General features: G+C 40.6%; 1 protein-coding gene across 3 annotated transcripts in view; it reads left to right on the top strand.

Annotated features, from left to right (window-relative positions):
- Window positions 1–16855, top strand: part of plcb3 (phospholipase C, beta 3 (phosphatidylinositol-specific)) — a 55476-nt gene extending 38621 nt beyond the window's left edge. For 2 of the 3 annotated variants that reach the window (XM_013914633.1, XM_013914632.1), the window contains 27 exons: window positions 69–169; window positions 268–434; window positions 851–997; window positions 1089–1246; window positions 1454–1536; window positions 1815–1899; window positions 4406–4553; window positions 4707–4805; window positions 4888–4961; window positions 5047–5143; window positions 5341–5425; window positions 5983–6107; window positions 7566–7720; window positions 7806–7967; window positions 8057–8156; window positions 8298–8402; window positions 9266–9369; window positions 9467–9602; window positions 10043–10084; window positions 10232–10341; window positions 10447–10547; window positions 10716–10872; window positions 11595–11671; window positions 12255–12344; window positions 12444–12501; window positions 12658–12744; window positions 13193–16855. In XM_013914633.1, the coding sequence (XP_013770087.1) occupies window positions 69–169; window positions 268–434; window positions 851–997; window positions 1089–1246; window positions 1454–1536; window positions 1815–1899; window positions 4406–4553; window positions 4707–4805; window positions 4888–4961; window positions 5047–5143; window positions 5341–5425; window positions 5983–6107; window positions 7566–7720; window positions 7806–7967; window positions 8057–8156; window positions 8298–8402; window positions 9266–9369; window positions 9467–9602; window positions 10043–10084; window positions 10232–10341; window positions 10447–10547; window positions 10716–10872; window positions 11595–11671; window positions 12255–12344; window positions 12444–12501; window positions 12658–12744; window positions 13193–13504 (3165 nt within the window). In that variant the 3' untranslated portion in view covers window positions 13505–16855. The remainder of the gene's footprint in view (window positions 1–68; window positions 170–267; window positions 435–850; window positions 998–1088; window positions 1247–1453; window positions 1537–1814; window positions 1900–4405; window positions 4554–4706; window positions 4806–4887; window positions 4962–5046; window positions 5144–5340; window positions 5426–5982; window positions 6108–7565; window positions 7721–7805; window positions 7968–8056; window positions 8157–8297; window positions 8403–9265; window positions 9370–9466; window positions 9603–10042; window positions 10085–10231; window positions 10342–10446; window positions 10548–10715; window positions 10873–11594; window positions 11672–12254; window positions 12345–12443; window positions 12502–12657; window positions 12745–13192) is intronic. The other variant, XM_005748016.1, reaches the window with a different exon arrangement.
- Window positions 16856–17726: the final 871 nt, after the last annotated feature.

The following is a 17726-nucleotide window of genomic DNA, read 5'->3' as shown; positions in this document are numbered from 1 at the left end:
TTAACTTATCAATGTGTGTGCTTGAGGCAGAGCCTGTTTATAAAATCAAATCTGTCTTTTTGCTTCAGTCAGAGGGAATAAAGCCAGATGATATCACCTGGGATGCCTTCCAGAAGCTTCTGGACAACTTATGTCTTCGACCTGAGATCCAGAGCATCTTTGAGGAAAGGTGCGCTTTAAGGATGCTCTAGCTATAGTCTTAGGATTTCTAGTAAAACTCTTGCGTACGTGTTATACACTCGGACTCTTATTTTCTCTCTGCTCCAGTGGCTCCAAGAGGAAGCCGTTCATCTCTTTGGACCAGCTAATGGACTTCATCAACCGCAGGCAGCGAGACTCCAGACTAAACGAGGTGCTCTACCCCCCACTGAAAAGAGACCAAGTCCGACAGATCATGGAGAAATACGAGACCAACACCAGTCAGCTGGAGAGAGGTCTGTAACTCTCTGTGTGGCATCAGGCTTTTATTCAGAGCTGAATCAGTGGATATGATTGGTTGTTTTTAAAACTGACCTATTACAATTTCATGTCTTTCTCCTCAAACACGCATGTTATTTAAAGTGCTGTATGCAGTATAGTTCTTGATGACCCTGATGAAGCAATAGCAGGCCAAAAAACGTTGGTCAAGTACTAAGGCTGTTCTTTATCTGTGTTATTATATTAATAAACCTGTGAACAAATTAGCGGCACAGCCATAACTATGTTAGTCCGCGATCTGCGAGATGATTGGCTGTCCTGCTGCAGCGATCACATCTGGCTGCCCTCTGCGCCTGTTGATGAACAGCAGTCTTTGATCTGTTGGGATGTTTCCGGCTGTTTTGAAACGCTGTCATCGCGTTCTTTCTTGCAGACCAAATCAGTTTGCAGGCATTCAGTCGGTATCTGGGGGGAGAGGAAAACACCATCGTACCTCCAGAGAGGCTGGACATCATCGACGACATGAACCAACCGCTCTCTCACTACTTTATCAACTCGTCACACAACACGTACCTCACAGGTGTGACATGTAAACGGCATGCATGCAAGCGTGATTGTTCATTTGCTGGGCGCTTTTTGGTTCTGAACCCATAGCTCTTCTCGTATCTTAGTGGGCCAGCTGACCGGGAATTCTTCGGTGGAGATGTATAGGCAGGTGCTGCTCACCGGTTGTCGCTGTATTGAGCTGGACTGCTGGAAGGGCCGACCACAAGATGAAGAACCCTATATCACCCACGGGTTCACCATGACCACTGAGATCCCCTTTAAGGTGGGAGCTGCTGCAGAAATGTCACAGGCACAATTCTGCTCTCTTTGACGTTTTTGTTTTCCTCTTGATCAGCTTGATCAGTTGCAGTTTTGTGTCATTTTTTACTCTTGTAAAAAATTTACTGTGGAGTAATTTTCAACAAACAAAACCTGTGCTGAGGGATTGTGTCCAGTTTTGAGTTTTTAATCATTCTTGTCTTGACTGCAGGAAGTGATTGAAGCCATAGCAGAGAGTGCTTTCAAGACCTCGCCATACCCCGTCATCCTGTCCTTTGAAAACCACGTAGATTCGTAAGTTGCACGTCTGTGTGTTTTGTCAGGAGTATTCAGATGATTTGGTCTTCTGCAAGCTCTTTGCATTAGGGATAAGCACAGCACGCTTGAGTTCAGGTTATTTAATACCAGACCAGATGCAAATCCAATCCTTTGAAGGAAATGCTCGCTCTGTAACATGTGCAGTGTTCAGAGTGCAAAACATTCCTAAACCAATGAAGGGTTTATTGGGTTAATGATTTTTAGGACACTCAACCAACCAACCAACCAACCAACCATTTCCTCTGTCCTTTCAGAGCAAAGCAGCAGGCTAAGATGGCAGAGTACTGCAGGACAATCTTTGGCGATGCGCTGCTCATCGAGCCATTGGAGAAATATCCAGTAAGTCATCTCTGATGTGGATGCTGAGCTTTTCCCTCAATTTGCTGCTGCCACACTTGTAAAAGTACCGAATTTCCCAGAGGAACCCACCCGAGGGTTTAATAAAGTTTTATCTTATCTTAAAAGTGTAAAAGTCCAAATGACTCCAGATGTCTGAACAGATCAGGTCACTGCTGGGCTGAAAAACTTGAAGCTTTTTTCCCCCCGTTCACCCAGATAGAACCCAAGGTTTCTAAACCCAGCACTCAGTGAACAGTGTATTAGCAAAGACAGATAACAGGCTTCTAGCTGTTTCATGTGTACTCAGCGTTTTTAATGGGGTTTATAATGAAAGGCAACATCCCACGAGCCTGAACATAGCTCTAGTGTATGACTTGAAGACCTCCATTTATACCAGGTAGCCAATGATCAGCCTAGATTTGAATCTTTAGCCATGTACTTGTTTTATAATCTGCTCAGCGAGGGGGTTCAGATACAAGCAAATCAGCAAAAAGGATAGAGCATCATCTTGGTATATACTGCACTTGATGGTGCTATAGGCTAGAAGTTGGCTTTTGATGTTTTTCCACGGCTACATTGAGTTTTTAAATGATAATTAGCAGCACCCTCATGTAGTTCCACATTCAGTGGTGTGAATGCGTGGGGGTTTTAGGTCATGTGTTTGGTTTTCTTCAGTCTAGTTTTAGATGATCACTCTTTCTCTCTCTTTCTGAGTCTCTCTGTTTCCCTAAAAATATACAATTTGTCCCTTTTTATTTATATAACAACTTTGAAGTTTTGTTTTTTTTTTAGTTTTAATGATTACATTTGCTGTTCCTCAAGGCAAATTATTAAGACACTAATATCTTTTTACTCGTCTGTCACGGTGTTACTCAACTTACAAACCATCAAATACGATTGCACTCCTTATGCCGATCAGCTTGTGACCTGACCCGTCATGCTTGGCTTTTGGTTTCACAACGCACAAACAAACGAACAAGAAGTATCAGCCGGTTCAGTCCCAACCGACGGCCTATAAAAAAATGTAATTACCAAGGTAGAAACATCTCATCATGGGTAAAGCCAATGAGCTCTCTCACAACCTTATTGTTGCAAAACATACTAATGGCACTGGTTACAGAACAATTTCTAAACTATTGAAGGTTCAAGCAAACACTGTTGAGGCCATAATCCAGAAGTGGAAATGACATCATTTCACCATAAACCAGCAACGACCAGGTGGTCCCCACAAGATCTACAGAAAGACCTGCAGTCAGCAGGCACCATTGTTTCAAAGAAAACCATAAATCATGCAGTCAACCGCCATGCCCTGTATGCACGCTCATCATACAAGGCTGAAGAAGCATGTTTAAAGTTTGCTGAACAACATTTAGACAAGCCTGTGAAATACTGGGAGTCTATAGTCTTGTCAGATGAGACCAAAATTGAACCGTTTGGATGCAATAAGTCACACCATGTCTGGAGGTCAAAGGGACTGCATTTCACCCCGAAAACACCACACTAAGAGTGAAGTTTGGAGATGTGAACATCACGGTGTGGTGTGGCTGTTCTAGAAAGCAGCACTGGCAAGCTTCAGATAAAAGGAAGCTAACAAGGAAGGATGGGTGAATGGAAAATGTACCAAGACATTCTTGATTAAGAATCTGCTGCCATCTGCTAGGATGATGATGATGATGATGAAATGAGGATTGATGTTGCAGCAAGACAATGATCCCAAACACACAGCCAAAGAAACTTAATTTGTTTTAGAGAAAGAAAATAAAGCTGCTAGAACGGCCCGGCCAATCACCTGACCCGGATCCAATTTAAAAAATCAGGATTTGAAGAGTGTTTGTGTGGATGAATGGGCCAAAATCACACCTTAGCAAAGCATGCGACTAGTTTCTCCATACAGGAGGCTTTTGCTCAGTATTAAATACATTTCAGTAAGCGCGTTCAACACTTGCATCACTTGCTGACATCTGGTGAGAATTTCACGTCAATAGGACCTTTAGAGATATATTTACTTAGTTTCAACACTTATTTTAGCCTATGCATTTCTAGTTTCAAGAGTCATAGAGGCCAGTTTAACATTACCAAACTGTTGAAAACTGTGACCTTGTTTGCTTTGCTTCTTTTAGCGCAGACTCATTATTCATCTCAGATAAAGGCACATGTGCTTCTTTTTATTGCTCAGCTCATTCAGTTAAGTAAAGATAAGAAAAGATGCTTTATTTATCCCCAAAGCTAGAAAATTACTGTTACATCACCTATAACGTTAACCGTAGAACAGCTCAAAGTAAAGTAGAATAGCTTGCAAGAAAAGCAAAAAGCAAAACGATATAATATGATAAAGAAAAAGGGCAAAACTTGCAGAAAAGAAGGAGCACAAAAATCGTATTTTCTAGTCAAATATGTGTAGCTCTAAAATACCTCTTCTCATTATATTTAAATATCAAGAAGCTCGTCAATGCGACTACATTATTCTCCTCCCTCTGACAGCATGGTGTTATCCTTGTGATTTTAGCTGAGCGAAGGTCAGCTGCTGCCTTCGCCGCAGGAATTGATGGGGAAGATTCTTATCAAAAACAAGAAGAAACATCACCATCACCGACCCTCTGAGAGTGGCAGCATAAGGCGCAAAGAGCCAGGGGAGCAGTCTTCGCCTCACAACGGTAAAGTGCAGGCAACCACCCGTTCTCCCCTGCTGGGATAATAACATCAACTTAGCCTTTGTAATGTGGTAAATGATTGTAACTGAAAACGAAGTTGATGTAGACGATCAAAAGAATTCCTGTTAAGCTGATAGTTTGCTGTTGCGTGTGTAGACTGCCCTCTGACAGAAGAGGGAAGCCAACTCCTGTCCAATGGAGAGGAAAAGCTGGCTGAAAGGATGGTGAAAGACTCCGAGCCTCGGAAGTCCATTGGTGGGTTGAAGAAACAAAGGATCCCAGCACATTGTAGAAGTTGTCTTATGTAAAGTTACTTTTTCTAATCACACCCTACCAGGAGCTGAAGGAGAGAGCGAGGAGGAGGAGGAGGACGAGTCGGTGGCAGAGCTGAAAAAGCCAAACTCCGACGAGGTAGGTGCCAGCAAGAGGACTGATGGATTGTTTGACTGGCTGGTATTAGGCTGCTTTATGGATTAGTGGTATCTGCCTCCCGCAGGGTACCGCCAGCAGCGAGGCGAACGCCACGGAGGAGATGTCAAATCTCGTCAACTACATTGAACCCGTCAAATTTAAGACCTTTGAATGGGCAGCTAGTAAGTGTGTGTGTGCGTGCTTAACGGAAAAGGAAGGATGCATTCCCTTTATCAGGCAAAAACTGCGAGTGAGAGGAGCAGCCGTGTTTATGGTGTAGCTCATTAGCCAAACAGACTCACTCGCAGGTAGCATCATCTTGTCACAGGTTATTCTGACTTGTTTTTTCCCCCCCTTTGCTTCTCATTTCTTTCAACAGAGAGGAAGAGGTTCTTTGAGATGTCATCGTTTGTTGAAACCAAAGGCATGGATGCCCTGAAGAGCTTCCCTATAGAGTTTGTTGAGTATCCTTGCAAGCTTAAGTTTAAAAGTGGTAAAAAGGAGTATTTGGGTAAGGTTTAAAAAGTACAATTTATGGCTTCATGAGAATTTACTTGCTGAATTATTATTTACTGGGTGTACTGACTTTCTCAAATCTTAGGAATAAAGATTAAACGCACAAAAACTGCTGGTAGGCATACTTTCCTGTCTGTGTAGTTAGGCTGGCTAGCTTTTCTCCCTCATTTCTAATCTTCGTGCTTCAAGTTAACCGCCCATCAGACTGTAGCCTCAGTTTTAGCGGACATTGAAAGTAGTATCAGTTTTCTCATCTGACTGTAGAAAATCAACCAAACAACTGTGTTTCTCTAAATATCAGCTGCGCTGTCAGTCCTTCTCAACAGTTTTTGACATTATTGATGGAGGAAAATGTCTCATCTGGTTTTGATCTCGACCTTAGACCAAACACCAGTGACTCTTTTTTTCTGGTGCAGTTTACAGTGTGTAATAAATAAATAGTCTCTGCACATGTGCAACACTCTACCTCTGTATACAGTGTTAATCCTTAGCAGGACTCCTCCAGGTACAATAAGAACCAGCTGAGCCGAATCTATCCTAAAGGAACGAGAGTAGACAGCTCCAACTACATGCCTCAGCTTTTCTGGAATGTTGGATGCCAGATGGTGGCGCTAAACTTCCAGACACTTGGTAAGTTGTGCTACTTTTAGTCTTGGATATAAAGAAACTGAATGTGTTTAAAAGTTAAGCCTAAACTGTAAGACAGCAAACCCTTTGCATTCACATCATGGAACAAATTGGGACTAACTTGGAACACCAAAAAGACTCAAGTTTTCAAACCCTAACCCAAAAAATATTGATGATGTCCTATAACTTCAAACTATCCTCATTCTACATGGAGCTACTTTTATACAGGGTGGACCATTTACATGGATACACCGTAATAACATGGGAATGGTTGGTGATATTAAAGTCCTGTTTGTGGCACATTAGTATATGTGAGGGGGCAAACTCCTCAAGATGGGTGGTGACCATGGTGGCCACTTAGAAGTCGGCCATCTTGGATACAACTTTTGTTTTTTCAATAGGAAGAGGGCCATGTGACACATCAAACTTATTGGTAATGTCACAAGAAAAACAATGGTGTGCTTGGTTTCAACGTAACTTTATTCTTTCATGAGTTATTTACAAGTTTCTGACCACTTATAAAATGTGTTCAATGTGCTGCCCATTGTGTTGGATTGTCAATGCAACCCTCTTCTCCCACTCTTCACACACTGATAGCAACACTGCAGGAGAAATGCCAGCACAGGCATCCAGTATCCGTAGTTTCAGGTGCTGCACATCTCGTATCTTCACACCATAGACAATTCATTTCAGATGACCCCAAAGATAAAAGTCTACGGGGGTCAGATCGGGAGACCTTGGGGGCCATTCAACTGGCCCACGACGACCAATCCACTTTCTCAAAAAAGTTACGTTGAAACCAAGCACACCATTGTTTTTCTTGTGACATTACCAATAAGTTTGATGTGTCACATGGCCCTCTTCCTATTGAAAAAAGCAAAAGTTGTATCCAAGATGGCCGACTTCTAAATGGCCACCATGGTCACCACCCATCTTGAGGAGTTTGCCCCCTCACATATACTAATGTGCCACAAACAGGACTTTAATATCACCAACCATTCCCATTTTATTACGGTGTTTCCATGTAAATGGTCCACCCTTTTACATGCTTTACATGCAATGGGACTCAGAGTGGACAACAAATCTTCATGCCACACAAACATTGTCCCCCAGCACAGGCTGAAGCCACTCCATCGTAGTGTTTGCTTGGATTGAACTGGCACCTGAGTATGGGCAACCCATTTTTTACTGGCCTTAATGGTGACAAATTCAACCGGCCTAAAATTAAGCTTTGAGTGAAAAGATGCTAAATAAACTCTGCAAACACCTGGTGGCACCATCTAAACGCTCTAACAATTATTAATAGCTATGAATAATATGCATTTATCATTACTGTGGTTTATGTATTTGTAAAGTTGTTTTAATTTGGTTGTCTTTCAAAGTCTTTAGTCGATTAAAGGTTGGAATTTTGATGCTGGTTGATACCAATATCTGCTCTGTTTTGTTCTTCCTTACTCTTAGACCTTCCTATGCAGCTGAACATGGGTGTGTTTGAGTATAATGGCCTGAGCGGTTACCTGTTGAAGCCAGAGTTCATGAGAAGGACAGACAAACACTTTGACCCTTTCACAGAAAACATAGTAGACGGCATAGTCGCTAACACGGTCAAAATTAAAGTAAGACATATCTGAGTTCAGTATTTGCAATTTCGTTGCTCCCGTGAGTGAAAAAATGACAAATTTGTAACCCAACATCTACCAGGTGATCTCAGGCCAGTTCCTGACAGATAAGAAGGTTGGTGTGTATGTGGAAGTGGACATTTTTGGACTTCCAGCTGACACAAAAAGGAAGTACAGAACCAAAACATCTAATGGGAACTCGCTGGACCCTGTGTGGGATGATGAAATGTTTGTCTTTAACAAGGTAACAGACGAACAGAGCAGGGTTCGCATATCTTTTGAACCTTTATCTCTTGCTCTCTAAACTTCTCTCGTGGTGTCAACACTCTCCAGGTGGTCCTCCCTACACTGGCCTCTCTGAGAATAGCTGTGTTTGAGGAAAACGGCAAGTTCATTGGACACCGGATTCTTCCTGTTTCGGCTATTAGGCCGGGTAAGGAAATAAACACTCTTGGCATCAAACAGTCACTATCAGAGGCCATCACTGATACTTTATTTGCACTCAGTGGGAACATCGTACATGGTCTTTTACCATCTGTACGAACGTCAGTTATTTATTTCTTCCTCCTTCTAGGCTACCATTACATCAACCTGAAGAATGAGCTAAACCAGCCGCTTATGCTGCCGTCACTTCTGGTTTATACTGAAGCTCAGGACTACATCCCTAATGAACACCAGGGTAATGACACCATGCAAGCATCACTCTGGATTAATATGTCACACAAACAGGCTAAAAATAAACTACATCCACAAACCTTTGAGGCATTTCTCTTTTCTTCTTGCATTCAGCAACGTTTGCCAAATATATCCTCGACCTAGCTTATAGATAACACTTTTAAAGAAGCAACTTTTAAACAATAATTAGTAGCAGATTTAGCTGTGTGGTCACCTGACCACCCTGAAGATGACACTAGCCAGCACATGTTTGTGTATAGTTTTGTCTCTAGCCCACTTGCATATGAAGGTGTTTTATTATTTGGTCAAGCCATGCTTCAGTGTTTGGATCTGGATTTTTTAATTATTATTTTTTAATTACTTTCATTTTCTTTATATGTATTGTATCTGTTGAGCAATAACTTTTTGTGGAAATACTTACTTATCTAAGTCTCATACCTTTTTAGCTAAAAAAACAGAAGTAGAAATTGAAATTGTTACCTTTAGCTAACTTTTAGCTAACATGTTTGTCTTCTCTGTTTGTTGGCTAGTTGTTATGATATGATATACATGGCAACATGTGGCTTTAAAGGAACAATTTTAATAGTTTAAGGTTAGTTTTGAAATTCACTTATTTACTGTTTTCCTGAAATTAAACTGTTTACTCTACAGACATGAGCGGTATCAAAGTTAGCAACCAGCTAGCCTAGCTTAGCATGGCAAAATGGAGGGCAAAGGCTAGCATGACTCCCACAAACGGATTTAAAAAATTAATCTACCCTAAAAATGAAAACTATTCTCATATTATTATTTTGTCAGCCATGTTTACAGCACTAGAAGTTACACTAACCTGTATATTGTTTCATGGATATCTGTGTGTGTCTTCAGAGTATGCAGAAGCTCTCACCAACCCTATTAAGCATATCAGTGAGAAGCACAAGAGAGAGACACAGCTAGCTAGTCTCTTAGAAGACAACAGTGAGGTGAGACAGGTATGTTGATCACATTAGTTCCCCCACACTCTACTTTTGCTTTCGCCTGTACACTTTTATTGTAGGTTTTAATTCATTACATGCCATTTTCACCCAGCCTCTCACCAACCAGCCCAAAGAAGGAGAGAACAAGAGAGAACTCAGTCCAGGATTTGGAATCCCCTCCCCTTCCCCAACACCCCATCCCCCCCCAAAGGAAGATCCCCCTGATGTCATCAAGTTACCTGCACCAGGTAGTCACAAACCTTGTCTAAATGATTAAGTGTATAGATTCTACAGACCTGCACATGTGTTTGCTTGTTATAGTTGCATCTATAGCGTAATAGAAATTGTGATATCTTGAAACTGTATTGCTGTGTATTAGCACTGTGCAGTCTTGGTCCAAGACTCTATTATATGTTGAAATTACCTAACGAAATATGTTCACATATGTGTCTTTGATAAAGCTGTGAAATGACCTACTTTCACTGTGTGTGTAATTCATCCACGTCCGCTATGTCAGTTTTTCACAAGTTAAAGCGTCAGGCTTTTCAAAATAAGACTTTTACAGTCCTTTTTTTTTCTAGCAGGGGCATCAAGTTCTGTTTATTTGCATCTGAGTCATTCGTCCATCATCCATTTCATGCGCCCTGTGTGTGTGTCTCCTCTTGTGTTTATTTCTCTTTGTGCGTAGTACAATCTCAGAAGGAGGACCTCATAGGTACTGTCCTAACAGGTAAGGTCATCCCAGCTTATTCATTTAACTCATTTCACAGAAATCTCACACACAGCTAAGTGTGCAAAAATTATTTTGTGGTCAGGCTGGCCAAGATGGAAATGACAAGTTTACAGCAATATTTACGCTGGTTTGTGTGTTTGTCAGATGTCAAGGTTCAGTCTGTAGAGGAGCTGCAGCAGAATAAACATTATGAAAAGCTCCTTAAAAAACAAAGAAAAGAACTCAAAGAGCTGCGCAAGAAACATCTGAAGAAGGTACGCACAGACGGATTTAATTATCGAAACTAGTAATTGAAGTATCAGTTTGTTGCTTGTTGCCTTTGTGCTGCAAAAATAAATTGGTTTTTGTGGTTTGTGTAGGTGTCTAATCTAAGTAAGGACCAGAAAACCCAGCTTCAGTCTGACACCCAAAGGAAACGCAGCCAGATTGAGAAACAACTCAAACGCAGTTTCAAGAAAAGGTAAGGATGGACATGGGGGGTAACTGGGCAATTTTTCCCCTGATGTTGGGGGGAAAAATCCTAAAATATGAAAAAAGGAACCAGTGATGGAAAATAGTTTTTTCAAAAGAATGCTAATGAAATGTGTTAAGGAGATACTGAAATTGCTTACCTGAAATTGTACCTCAGTGAGTCCCAGGAACTGGTGCAGAGCGAGTTGGCTGCCTTGGATGATCTGGAGAAGCAGAAGAATCAGCTGAAAGAGATTCACATGCAGCAACTCCTAAAACTACGTGAAGAGCTTTTTGCAATCGAAAGAGAGAAGCAAAAAACACACCTGCAAGAGGTAATCTCTCTCTCATAAACGCTCACACACAGCTCTTGCATGTACAGTGCTGTGAACTACTAGTACTTCCATAAGATTTAAAAGGGTAATTGTAATTGGTAAGCACATGCCAGGCTGCTAATCAAGCGCACTTGATTATTTATCATCAGGTACTGTGAAAACCTCCAGAAAAGCGAATGTTTTGTCAGTTTTCTGTGCTGGAGCATTCTCGTGTGTGTTAACACAATGCCACGATCTTCAAACCGTGGAATGCTCAGAGAAACTGCCAAAACTTCATCTCAGGCTCTGCAGACCTCAGTTAGCGTGTTAAATGTTAAAGTTTATGACTCACACCCAGCATGGTGGTGGAGGTGTGATGATTTGGGTTTGCTTTGCAGCAATAGGACCTGGGTACCTTGCAGTCACTGAGCTAACCATGAACTCCTTTGTACACCAAAGTATTCTAGAGACAAACGTGAGGACATCTGTCCAAAAGCTAAAGCTTGGCTGAAACTGGGTCACGAAACAGGTCATTGAGCTCAAGCACAGCAGACAACCTACAACAGAGTGCCTGAGTAGTTGTGTCACAATGCGCCAATCAAAGTCCAGACCTCAACCTGGTTGAAATGCTGTGGTGTTACCTTAATAGAGCTGTGCATAAACAAATGTCAGTGATTTGAAGCAATGTTGTAAAAAGTGCAGTGATTTGCTAACAGGTCGTCTTTTCTGGGCTGTGTTTCTAGGCCCACCAGAAGTTGAAGGAGATTACCAGCGAATGCCAAGCAGCTCAGGTGAAAAAGGTCAAGGAACTATGCGAGAAGTACGTCGGTCCATTTCTACCACTGGGGGGGATGTTGCACGTGTCAATCATGCAGGCATAGTGTGAATGTTCACTGCTAGACGGACGAAGATGTATGTCTTTTTAAATGTTTTAAAATCCCACCAACGTTCCTGAAATCAGTACATTAAAGGACTATTAAATGGATATTAAATGCTGGATGCCACAGCAGCTAAATATGACTTATGGGTCATATGTGTCTATCGAACTGAAAACACCACATCTGAGCACCAATATTGTAAAAACCTCTGCACCAATTTTTTATAATACACTTGTTTGAGTCAACAAAGTGTAAAATGCAGCAGCCAGACGTCTTACTGAAACCAAAAAAAGACGCTCCTTTTTTAGATTTATTTCTAGTTTTTGTTTTGTTTTTATTATGTTATTATAATTTAACATGAATGATCAAATGGAAAAAGCTGAGTCAGAATTAATTTGTATTAGATGTTTGGGGGATGACAATCTCCTTTTAGCTACTATGGTATATTTCATTTTTGCTTTATCTGCAAGATTGATTTGATAGTCCTTGTTTGGACCTACTATCTGTGTGTCACTGTGTCTGCAGGGAGAAGAAAGAACTCCAGAAGATCCTGGACAGGAAACGACTAAACAGCATCAGTGAAGCCAAGAACCGTGAAAAAGACAAGGCTGAATCGTAATAATTTTTTTTAAGCATTAGTAAAGAAAAAGTCAGCCTTATCTTAAAGAATTGAATTCCTCACTCTTCTTTTCATCCTTATATTTTTCTCTTTAGGGAACTGAATGAGATCAACAGGAAACACATTCAAGATTCTGTCTCTTTAATCCGTGGGGTGAGTACTCGCCCTAGCACACACACACTTCATCTTTTATCACCAGCAGTCCATTTTTCTTGTTTGTAGCTCATATTTCTATTATTGATATCAACTTCAAAGCACTTCCTCTGTCTTTGTTTTTTTTTTTTTTTTTTATTCCTTTCTGTATCCCAGCTGGAGGAAGCGCAGACCAGGAGAGACGACAAGCTGCTGCAGAGGCATCGGGACGTCCTACAACGGATAGACGAGGAGCTTCCACAGGTGAGCAAAAGAAGCGGGACTAAAAAAGTTTGATCTGCAAAAAATCTCCAACTTGTCCAAAGTTAGAAATACATGTAGCAACAATGCTGGCATCTCTATAAATAGAAATAAAAAAATGACAAAGATAAGCCCAGGGGTTTATTTTTAAACTCTCACTTTAGGATCACAAAAATGAAACCAGTGCGGAAGTTCTTTAAACCTGCATTGTTTCTAGTGACCAGTAGGGGGCGACTCCACTGGTTGCAAATAGGAGATCAGCTGTTTAGAAGTCAATGTGAATAATGAGGCTGCTTCCACCTTCAGCGAATACTTTTTTTAAATGTCTGATTTCAAATAGATACGATGTTTACAGCTATCTTTTATATACAGTCAGTTTCTTTATTCCAGTCATTTCCTGTTGTAGCTGAAATGAAAATGTGTTAACATTTTGCCTCCGTGTCGTCTGCAGCTTAAGTCTCAGTTGGATCGGAAACTGGAAGAGGAGTATCACCGCCTTCCCGAGGAGATCTGCCAGCACCTACAGCTCGAGCTGCAAAACAAAAATCTCCAAAAGAACGCGCTGTTCTCCGCCTTGTCCAATCATAGCAGTCCCAGTACAGGCTCGGGCCTGCCCTCCAACTGCTCCACGCCCTCTAACTCGTCAACGCCCAGTCGGAGCACTTTGCACAGGAGCCGGGACAATAGCACCGTCTCTCTGGCCGATTCCACTTCCTCGTCCACCACGCCCGTCTTGTCAGACGCAGAAATGTCGTTCAATTAAAACTTTTACTCGTTCAAAGGAATATACAACAGGGGTCTATAGTGATTGTAATGTGGGATAGTAATGATGTAGAATATTTACTAATTTTATTCTTTCTTTTTAATCCTGACCTTTTTTGGTCTTGTCTACAGAGCTATATTATTTTTTATTTTGGCCGTTTTTGTCAGAAAACTCATTGTGGATTATGTTGGAATAATTCATAAGAATCGTAACCAGAGCTGTTTTGTTTCATTGTTCTTTTCTTGTCTTGCTTTTAATGTCGCCCCCCCGTCATTCCTATTGTTTTGTGTGGTCAGTCATCTTTTTTTCCAGGCTTATAATGGCTTTAACCTCTTTTGTGGACGTTTCTGGAAAGCTTTAACCTGTGCAGAGGGGGGAGCATAATTATAAACCACATAAGTAGCTCCCAGCTGCTGAGAGTAATGGTAAAGGGGTACTTCTCACTACAAATTTGATCAGCTTTATTTCTTCACACCCCGTCCTTGAGAAAGACGGGGAAAGGAAACAGCCAAAGGAGATTTTTATTTTTCCCAGTTGTTATGAGGTTAGAAAAATGCATCCCAGATGTGAGCATGTGAGTATCAGGACGGATAAAGCGGGAAAAGGGTGATTTTAAAATTCCATTACAGCTGAACTTTTATTTGTAATTACAGCGGCTGACCAGCAGGTGGTGCTACAGCCTTATCCATTTTATTTTTTTAAAATTGGTGATTTGAGCTGTCTGTGCATGCAGCCTGATAATCCTATTAGACTGTACCCCAACACACACGCCTGCACATGCACACCTGGATTTACCGCGTCATCGGTGGGGATGAAGCCTCTGCCCTTTAACCCTCCATGAAATTGCAGCCAATGAGGAAGGGGCAGAGGAGGGAGGGGGCATGAGCGCACATCCATCTGGCTACAAATTATGAGGGGTTTTGGTGACGCAACACTCGCTTTCTAAAACATGTGGGCATCTCTCTCGACACACATACACAGTTTATTGGTTCAGAAACCCAAAGTCTCTAAAATCCTCATCCCATCCAATCTGCTCCACATAGATGCGTATTTAACGCACAATAGGGACAAATCAAAATAATTTTTTCCAAATATCAGAGATTACGACACTCAAGGGAATTCGAGTGTGTATGTGTGTGTGGCCAGAACTTAATCTGTTGATGAGGCATCTGCTTGTGGGGACAGTAATACTTCCTACTAAATGGGGAGAGTTGGTGTGTATGCACTTCTGTTGGTGCAGTTAGTTTGACTGGAGAAAGACATCAAAAGCTAAAGTAGTGTCACTACTGTAGACGACAGTCTGATGATGACACAGAGCGGCACTATGACATCTTAATGTAAAAATGCACTCATTTTTCTTCTTTTTTTTAAATTAAGGCTTTCTATTAGCGTGGTGTTAATTATTTAATGCTGCTTGAACTTCACTAAAGCCTCAAAAATACCACTTGCATGTTTCCATTTTTTTTTTTTTTTAATGGACATAAGGTACATGTACATTTTATGTTAGCTTAAATATGCCCTTCCCACACAGTTCCTTCACTGTATTGGATAGCCAAAAATGGTGTGTGGCATTGTGATGTACAAACTGAATGGTACATTTAAGTTAAATATCAGTTTCTGTCTCTAGCAGAGCTCCCTGTTTGGCTGTATATATTTTGATTTTTGCTTTTGATTTTTTCCTCTTTACTTTTTTGTCAGTTTAACAGCAGCGGTCTTTGTTTTCTTTTCTCGTCCTCATCGAAGGGGGAAACGATGGTACTTTCTTTGTGTACCGTGTAGGTATTTAGCTGTATGTGAATTTTACTACTGACCACAAGTGCTGGTGAAAGATGGAGGTGAGAGAGGTCAAAGACGGCTGAGAAGAGAAACGTGGGTTTCATTTAAATGTTTTCTCAAAGAAAATAACTATTGGATGACGTTTTGGGAGTCCTGTCTTGTCCTCTCCTGCGTCCATCCTTCGATGAGCACTGGCTGCCTGTATTGTCTGTCTGATTGCCCCCTTCACACACATCATGTAAACTGTCATCTTTTGAAACTGAATTTTATACAACCTTTTGTCTTTTATTGTGATTCAAGTCTTTATTGATGAAAGACTGTGTCTATTCAGGCTGCTGAAAAATGAAACCCTTCATATCAAGTCCCCCATCACAGACTCAGTATGTGTGTTATTTTTTTTGGCATTTTAATATATCTGACGATTTAATGGCGCTGTTCTTTGTTCTCAAAAAGGAAATCTCTGAAACTAATAACAGTTTTGCCTTGGTTGGTTTTTCATATAGGTCAACAGTAGGATAGCCGCGACAGGCTCTGATGATTTTCTGTGCCATGCTCCACAGAGTAGACCTACATGTGCATGCTTATTTGTGTAGTGTGTTATAGATTTGAGCCTTTATTTCCAACGTTGGTCTCAGAGGTGAAACTCACCAGTCTCAAATAATTTTACTTGCCAAAAATATCAACATACTCCTCGCAGGTCGTCTGTTTTAAAGGTCAGCTTAGTCCAAGCAATTTAATTCATTACTTTTTATAGTGCCAAATCACAGTACAAGTCATCTCAGGGCACTTTACATAGTAAGATCGAAACTCTATAATATTTTAAAGGGGAAAAAAAAACAAAGAGTTAAGCACTTGGCAACAGTGGCAAGGAAAAACCCCCTTTTAACAGGAAATTACCTCTGGCTTGACTACGCCCACTGAGGCTAGCCATCTGCCTCAGCTTATTGGGGATGAGGGAGGAGCAAAGAGAGGAAAAAAGCACTGAGAAACAAAAGTCAAACACATTCCATATCCAGTTAACACTATCTAATGTCCTTGAACATCATAAAGTCATGACTATTGGGTACTCGAGGTTTTTCCATTCCTGTTTTTGAGGAGAAACGTACATCCCATTTTTCATCTCTTTATGTTTAAATGCACTTTTACCCTATTTTACGTGTATATAAAAACCTTTAGTTCCTGTGACGCCGACATCAATGCAACTACTTTCTAAGGATTTTACTTTTTGTGTAACGTATCAGCCGTTGTTTATTTTGTGTACAAGAAAAGTTTTCCTCTTTGCACTTTGAGCTTGGATTTATTTTGTACTGTTCTTTTGGGTTTTGGATGGAAAATGTCATCGCATCCTAAATGAGTTTTTAGATTTCAAAATTTTAGTGAGAAATCAAACACAAGTCATGCACCGCTTGCCAGAAGTGACATTTCTAAGCAGATCTGAGATTTCCATGTGGAACTCCAATTTAATAATGCAACTCTTTTCTCTGCTGTTCACAGGAAATGTATCTGTGTATGCAAGTGAATAAGTAGGCTACAGTATTTCAAATTCGTTTTTTCTTTTTGTGTAGAAATTCATGTTGTCAATGGCTTTACAGATGATGTACAGTGTCTTTATAGATGAGCTAAGACAAAGATTTTAAAACAGTTTACAGATGTCAGCTTAATATTAATTTATTTTAAGTATATGGGTGGGATCACCTTCTGAGGCTAGGGGGAAAAGAGGAGGAGTCCAGTCTTCTTAATATAACGATTATAGGATGTATGTATCTCCTCCTTCATGAGTGGGCCAGTCTTTGCACGAGCATCGTCACACACTGAGATTATTAACATTTTATTATAAATCCCAATTCTTTTGATTTCCGTATTTTTCATCCCCTGCAAGTGCAATGTTAAATTGTCCATGTGTGTTTATTTTAGGTGTCAACATATGTCGCCCATATGTAACTTTGAAAAATTTGTATCGTTCGTGAAATTTTATTTGATTCACCCCTAAATATGGAATGAAGAATTTGAAAAAACACCACCGGCCTGGCAACAACCACCAGTAAGGCAGTGAAATTATTATATTTTGATAGTTTGGCATGTAAAGGGTAGCAAGTGAAAAATAAATGTAAAAGTATTTGCATAGTCTATTTAAAAAAGAATAAAAATAAAAAATCAGATCCGTACAATAGTCAATCAAGAAATTATAAAAATCTGTGTTAATTTTGTAATTTTCTTAACGGTGTCTAGGTCCAACAGCTAACATTTTTCCAGTTCTTCAAGTTTGAGTAGATGCCTAAATGGGAATATATGACCCAGTATATGGCCCAGTTGAACCTTGTGTTTATAGCAGGTTCACAAATGTTGCCGATCATATAGAATTTCTATGATGAAATCCGCTGTTAGCATGCTAATATTTGCATTTAGCCCAAAGTATTGCTCTGCTGATTACAGTCTGACGTCTAGA

This window comes from Pundamilia nyererei, unplaced genomic scaffold, assembly GCF_000239375.1.
Source record: "Pundamilia nyererei isolate P.nyererei 1_Seehausen unplaced genomic scaffold, PunNye1.0 scaffold00211, whole genome shotgun sequence".
Classification (NCBI taxonomy): domain Eukaryota; kingdom Metazoa; phylum Chordata; class Actinopteri; order Cichliformes; family Cichlidae; genus Pundamilia; species Pundamilia nyererei.
The sequence above is the reverse complement of the archived record's forward strand: the minus strand, read 5'-3'. Positions and strand labels throughout refer to the sequence as shown.